This window comes from Ascaphus truei, unplaced genomic scaffold (genome assembly GCF_040206685.1).
Source record: "Ascaphus truei isolate aAscTru1 unplaced genomic scaffold, aAscTru1.hap1 HAP1_SCAFFOLD_887, whole genome shotgun sequence".
Classification (NCBI taxonomy): Eukaryota; Metazoa; Chordata; class Amphibia; order Anura; family Ascaphidae; genus Ascaphus; species Ascaphus truei.
This window is the reverse complement of record NW_027457226.1, coordinates 147,860-154,939: the sequence shown is the minus strand read 5'-3', so window position 1 is coordinate 154,939 and position 7,080 is coordinate 147,860. Positions and strand designations below refer to the sequence as shown.

The 7,080-nt window shown below is 52.1% G+C and overlaps 1 protein-coding gene across 1 annotated transcript; it reads left to right on the top strand.

Annotated features, from left to right (window-relative positions):
• Positions 1-1,274: 1,274 nt before the first annotated feature.
• MRPL9 (mitochondrial ribosomal protein L9) lies at positions 1,275-6,272 on the top strand. Its single transcript, XM_075585060.1, has 7 exons — positions 1,275-1,424; positions 2,423-2,582; positions 2,952-3,076; positions 3,315-3,368; positions 3,883-3,984; positions 4,217-4,300; positions 5,854-6,272. Exons 1-7 carry the CDS (start codon positions 1,353-1,355, stop codon positions 5,977-5,979), a joined length of 723 nt encoding a protein of 240 aa, XP_075441175.1. The 5' UTR covers positions 1,275-1,352; the 3' UTR covers positions 5,980-6,272.
• The last annotated feature ends 808 nt before the right edge of the window (positions 6,273-7,080 follow it).

Here is a 7,080-nt window from a genome sequence, read left to right as displayed (position 1 = left end):
GAGGTACAGGATATTATGACACCCAAGAGACGCATCAGTGACCAGGCTGCTCACATACTGGTCTGTCATTCAGGACTGTCAGTCAAGAGGAGAGATCACTCATTAAGTGGAACCCTTATAATAGGTCCTCCTAATATTATGGTGACCCTTCTTCATATGGGAACTCACTCAATATGGGAGCTCTCACTCTTTCAGATGGACACCACCACCTCAAGGGTCTCAGAGAGCTGACACTCATTAAAAGGCTGTCACAGGGAAATATCACTCGAGGCTGTGACTAATGTATCTTCCTTTCTCAACTGAAGATGTCACTCAGGGAGAAGCTGTCACTCATTCCGTGACTGTCACTCAGGAAGAAACTCATTCATTCCGTGACTGTCACTCAGGGAGAAACTCATTCATTCCGTGACTGTCACTCACGGAGAAACTCATTCATTCCGTGACTGTCACTCAGGGAGAAACTCACTCATTCCGTGACTGTCACTCAGGGAGAAACTCATTCATTACATGACTATCACTCAGGGAGAAACTCACTCATTCCGTTACTGTCACTCAGGGAAAAACTCATTCATTCCGTGACTCATTCCGTGACTGTCACTCAGGGAAAAACGCATTCATTCCGTGACTGTCACTCAGGGAGAAGCTGTCACTCATTCCGTGACTGTCACTTAGGGAGAAGCTGTCACTCATTCCGTGACTGTCACTCAGGGAGAAACTCATTAATTCCGTGACTGTCACTCAGGGAGAAACTCATTCATTCCGTGACTGTCACTCAGGGAGAAGCTGTGACTCATTCTGTGACTGTCACTCAGGGAGAAACTCATTCATTCTGTGCCTATCACTCAGGGAGAAGCTGTCACTCATTCCGTGACTGTCACTTAGGGAGAAGCTGTCACTCATTCCGTGACTGTCACTCAGGGAGAAACTCATTCATTCCGTGACTGTCACTTAGGGAGAAGCTGTCACTCATTCCGTGACTGTCACTCAGGGAGAAACTCATTCATTCCGTGACTGTCACTCAGGGAGAAGCTGTCACTCATTCCGTGACTGTCACTCAGGGAGAAACTCATTCATTCCGTGACTGTCACTCAGGGAGAAGCTGGGACTCATTCTGTGACTGTCACTCAGGGAGAAACTCATTCATTCTGTGACTATCACTCAGGGAGGAGCTGTCACTCCTTCTGTGACTATCACTCAGGGAGGAGCTGGCACGCGCACGCACGCACGCACGCGCGCAGGGAGGCGGGTGACGTCACTGGCTGGCTGCTCCTGATTGGCTGGCTCTCGCCCCCACGTGTGTCCTTCGGGGTCACCGGAAGTCGCTGGTCCCGGATTTATGTGCCGCCGCCGGGATGCTGAGCTTGGTCCACCGACTTCCCCGAGAGGTGCTCCGTGCTTGGCCGGCGTGTGTCAGCCAGAGCCGGGTGAGTCTCACTCAGTATAACACCACCCCACTCACTATAACACCGCCCCACTCACTATAACACCGCCCCACTCACTATAACACCGCCCCACTTACCCCCTATAACACCGACTCGTCCACTCGCTATAACAGCGCCCCACTCACTCACTAAGTGTAACAGCGCCCCACTCACTCAGCCAGTCTAACACCGCCTCACTCACTAGAACAGCGCCTCACTCACCCAGCCAGTCTAACACCGCCTCACTCACTAGAACAGCGCCCCACTCACCCAGCCAGTCTAACACCGCCTCACTCACTCACTATAACAGCGCCTCACTCACCCAGCCAGTCTAACACCGCCTCACTCACTATAACAGCGCCCCACTCACTCACTAAGTGTAACACCGCCCCACTCACTCAGCCAGTCTAACACCGCCTCACTCACTCACTATAACAGTGCCCCACTCACCCACTATAACAGCGCACCACTCACCCAGCCAGTCTAACACCGCCTCACTCACTCACTATAACACTGCCTCACTCACTCACTATAACATGTCCTTGCCGAATATTTGGGGTAACACTGTGTTCTGACTGACCGCCTGGACAGGCGACAAAATGATAGTGGTGTGAGTGTTGCATTACATGAACTCGCTGTGACACTCCTAGGGCACAGTGATAGTGGTGTGAGTGTTGGATTACATGACCCCCCGCTGTGACTCTCCTAGGGCACCGTGATAGTGGTGTGAGCGTTGCATTACATGACCCCCCGCTGTGACACTCTTAGGGCACCGTGATAGTGGTGTGAGCGTTGCATTACATGACCCCGCTGTGACTCTCCTAGGGCACCGTGATAGTGGTGTGAGTGTTGCATTACATGACCCCCCGCTGTGACTCTCCTAGGGCACCGTGATAGTGGTGTGAGTGTTGCATTACATGACCCCCCGCTGTGACTCTCCTAGGGCACCGTGATAGTGGTGTGAGCGTTGCATTACATGACCCCCGCTGTGACTCTCCTAGGGCACCGTGATAGTGGAGCGCTGGTGGCAAGTTAAGATGGCACCAGAAGGGAAGGAGCCAGGTCTGCACCCACGGAGGCATCGTATCTACAGGGTGCTGGAGGATACAAAGCACAAACGCAAGGAGAAGATGGAGCTGATCCTCACTCAAACCGTTAGCAGTAATGCTGGGGGGGGTTGTCTGTCTGTCTGTCATAAAGCAAGTGTGCTCCCAGCTCTGCACAGTGGCTGCCTTTGAGCAGGGATGCCCCCTCCCCTATTTGTTTTGCAGAAATAGTAATGTTTTCTTATTTAGCGCTCTCATGCGGTGATGTACACAGAAATCTGCAATGAGTCCATCCTCCAAAGAGCTTACAATCTAATGGAGCCTTGGGCACAGGGAGATAAACTGGCTTCTAGAATGCCCTTTTGTGATGTGCAACCACCCTTGTTAACATGCACACAGCAGTTGACTTTGCTGTTTCTTCTCTCTGATGGGTAGAGGAGTTTGCGCGTAGCTCCTCCCTTAGTGCCGGTCTCTTCTCTTGCAGAGCTGGGTGGCCGTGGTGACACCGTGTTAGTGGAGAAGGCGATGGGTCGGAACAAGCTGCTGGCAGAGGGGATGGCGGTGTACCCCTCACCGGAAAACAAGCAGATGTTTGAGGAAGAGAAGAGGGTGAGTGACTCCTCGCTTTAACCCCTGGGATGCCACGGGGGGTGGGGGCAGCAATGCATTGCAGAGCTATTACAGGAGTTTCCTAACCTTTCCAGCGTCAGTGCTGTTAAAATCACAATGCACTTCTCGCTGCCGCTATGAAATCCCTTATAAGCTTGTACAAGGCAGGGGGAGGACAATCCCTGGACATGTTTTAGTCTCAGTGCGGTATGCTTATGTTTTCATGGTTTCCCTTCAGAGGCAGCGGGAAGGAGGTCCCGGAGAGAGGGTGCAAACCTGGACAGGAGAAATGGTAAGGTAGCCGGATCCAGTGGTTGGATGTGTTGCGCCGGATGCTGGCGCAGAGGGGTGAGAGCTAGGAGTGGCCAACTCCAGTCCTCAAAGGCCCCTAACAGGTAAGGTTTTCAGGATATCTCTGCTTCAGCACAGGTGGCTCAATCAGTACTTGCTTCAGCACTGGTGGCTCAATCAGTGGCTCAGTCTTCGACTGAAGCAGAGATATCCTGAAAACTTAACCTGTTGGTGGCAATTGAGGACTGGAGTTGGCCGCCCCTGGGTTAGATAAAAGCAAAGCACACCTGGCCTCCCCCCGCTGTTGAGGAGGCCTGCAGTGGTACCTGTTGCACACCTGGCAGTGTAGGTGCAGTGCTAAAACTTCTAGCAATGGGGTAGTGGAGTGCCTGGCCGATTTGTGCCTATCTAAGCCCTGTTACAGCCGACCCCGAGCTCAGGGCAGCTCCCGGGATAAAAGGTTGCAGGTTTGCAGGACGGGGATAATTGGAGTCCAACCTTTGTGCTGTCTTTAGACTGTGAATTACCTGAGGAATTCGCGGCTGGAGGTCGGGATGAAGAATAATGTGAAATGGGAGCTGAACAAAGAGATCGTTTGTCGTAACTTCCTTAAAAACGTACGTATTCTCGTGCAGACAACCCCGCTCTTTTCGCAATTTTAATCACGGTAAATATGCGCTGTTATTGTAACCAAGCGTGAAAACGGCGTATGGACTGTGTGTGTGTGTGTGTGTGTGTGTCGTGCGCGGGGGGCTGGTCGTGGTGTGTTTGTAACGCTGGGTGCTTGTGGGGTTACACTGTCTCTCAAAGTGCAGAGGGGATTATTCTTTGTTCTCTTTTTCTCTCCAGCTGGGTGTGGTGGTTCCTGTGGATGCCTTGAAGCTGCCAGAAGAGCCTATAAACGTGTGGGGGGAGTATTGGTGCGAGGTGACGGTACGTATTTGGCTGGGACTCCCCGTCCACAGGTTCCGTGTGTGTCTCGAACTCCCCGTCCGCACGTTCCGTGTTTGTCTCGGACTCCCCGTCCGCACGTTCCGTGTTTGTCTCGGACTCCCCGTCCGCACGTTCCGTGTTTGTCTCGGACTCCCCGCCCGCACGTTCCGTGTTTGTCTCGGACTCCCCGTCCGCAGGTTCTGTGTGTGTCTCGAACTCCCCGTCCACACGTTCCGTGTTTCTCGGACTCCCCGTCCGCAGGTTCCGTGTTTCTCTGACTCCCCGTCCGCACGTTCCGTGTTTCTCTGACTCCCTGTCCGCACGTTCTGTGTTTCTCGGACTCCCCGTCCGCACGTTCTGTGTTTCTCGGACTCCCCGTCCGCACGTTCCGTGTTTCTCGGACTCCCCGTCCGCACGTTCCGTGTTTCTCTGACTCCCCGTCCGCACGTTCCGTGTTTGTCTGACTCCCCGTCCGCACATTCCGTGTTTGTCTCGGACTCCCCGTCCGCAGGTTCCGTGTTTGTCTCGGACTCCCCGTCCGCACGTTCCGTGTTTGTCTCGGACTCCCCGTCCGCACGTTCCGTGTTTGTCTCGGACTCCCCGTCCGCACGTTCCGTGTTTGTCTCGGACTCCCCGTCCGCACGTTCCGTGTTTGTCTCGGACTCCCCGTCCGCACGTTCCGTGTTTGTCTCGGACTCCCCGTCCGCACGTTCCGTGTTTGTCTCGGACTCCCCGTCCGCACGTTCCGTGTTTGTCTCGGACTCCCCGTCCGCACGTTGCGTGTTTGTCTCGGACTCCCCGTCCGCACGTTGCGTGTTTGTCTCGGACTCCCCGTCCGCACGTTGCGTGTTTGTCTCAGACTCCCCGTCCGCACGTTGCGTGTTTGTCTCGGACTCCCCGTCCGCACGTTCCGTGTTTGTCTCGGACTCCCCGTCCGCACGTTCCGTGTTTGTCTCGGACTCCCTGTCCGCAGGTTCCGTGTTTGTCTCGGACTCCCCGTCCGCACGTTCCGTGTTTGTCTCGGACTCCCTGTCCGCAGGTTCTGTGTTGTGAGCAGCGAAAAGGTTAAAACGCCCCTTCCAACCCCAATCCTTGTAGTTCAGGTTGCATCATGCTGCAGGAAAGATTTCGATTTTCTAATAAGTTAAAAGGATTATGGGTGCAACCTCTTACAATAAAAAGGGTCTCCTCTACGTCTTTAACATCAGTCTCGCGTCCAAGAATTCTGTGCATCGATTACATAATGGGTGCGTTGAACTATCCCTAGCACCTTCTGTCATTCTCCCTGGGGTTCCCATACATCTCCGTGCACAAATTGACATGCCATTTTGGGATCTTTGCACTCATTTAGTCTGCCTTCTCTTCACGTGTATACAAAGAAAAATATGTTCCTGGCATTAAATTCCCTGAAGCCGAGTTCTGTCCGTGTTTGGTCCAGGAGACCGCAGACATGTACCACGGGATGTGTGGGGTGACGCTGTAGGGTGCTGAATGTGTCCCTCTCCTCTGGCACACTTGGTACATTCTCACCTTCCTGTCTCTCTGCGGTTTAGGTGAATGGTGTTGACACGGTGCACATGCCGATGTTCGTAGTGAACTTCGAGAAGCCAAAGACCAAGAGGTACAAGTACTGGCTTTCCCAGCAAGAGGCTGCGAAACCAGCAGAGGCTGTGGACTGATGGGAATGGCAAGCACAAGGCCAGCTGACCTACTATAGAATTGCCTACAGGGGGCAGCACTCGCTCACTAACCAGGCTATGGGAAGCTGAACAGTTTGATAGGGGATTCGATTGGCTGCACCGATGGGTTCCTGTTCTTACTATACTGATAACAGCTGCCACGTGACACCCTTAGGGGTGGGGAGGATCCTCCTGTGACAAAGGCGCATTGCAAGGGGACAACACGGGACATTGATGCTCCTGACACGCATGTTCCTTATTTTCTCCGCTGTAATAAAATAACCAAACTGGAAGAGTCTTTGCACGTCTCTTATTGAGAGGGGGGGGGGGGGGGGGTTACCAGGCAGTAATACATTGAGTTATCTCTCATTTTCATGTATGTCCTGGCTACAAAGTTATGACGACAAATACATGGTTACATTAAATGTACAGGGTTATTATACATTATATATAAGACATTGCATGCACCGTAACAGATAATGTTATAGGCGTATGGAACAGTTGCAGATGAATGTGTTACCAGGAAGCAATACATTGAGAGTTTCCTTTGTTTTCACGTATGTACATGGTTACAAATACAGTTACATAAGTGAGCAGGGTTATACATTTATATACAAGACATTGCATGCACAGTTAGAGATAATATATATTATAGGCGTATGTAACAGTTACAGACCTGATTAAAATGTGAGACCGCTTTAGTTATGAATGAACTTAGACTGGTGGCGGCTGTGAGAGTCTCCGGTAGGTTGTTGAAGTTCCAAGGTAAAGATCAGCGGTGCACAGCAGCAGGAAAAAAATGGAGCTCGGCACATCAGATACGTTAAAAACAATTTATTGAAAGGGTGACGGGGATATTTTGGTTGACGATACTCTGCCGCATTTTGCGCGCATTGGGCGCTTTCTCTTTAACAAAGCGCACAACAGGCGTGAAATGCGGCGGAGTATCGTTGCCCACCATATCCCTGTCACCCTTTCAATAGATTGTTTTTAACGTATTTAATGTGCTAAGTGCCATCATTGTTGTCTTCCTGCTGCTGTGCACCGCTGAGCATTACCTTGGAACTCCATCATTGCCATTCTATACTTGGAGCCTGCTAA

Coding starts and splice junctions, on each gene's coding strand:
- MRPL9 (XM_075585060.1), top strand. CDS start 1,353: ATGCTGAGCTTGGTCCACCGACTTCCCCGAGAGGTGCTCCGTGCTTGG. Junction 1,425..2,422: donor CGTGTGTCAGCCAGAGCCGG/GTGAGTCTCACT, acceptor TGACTCTCCTAG/GGCACCGTGATAGTGGAGCG. Junction 3,369..3,882: donor AAACCTGGACAGGAGAAATG/GTAAGGTAGCCG, acceptor TGCTGTCTTTAG/ACTGTGAATTACCTGAGGAA.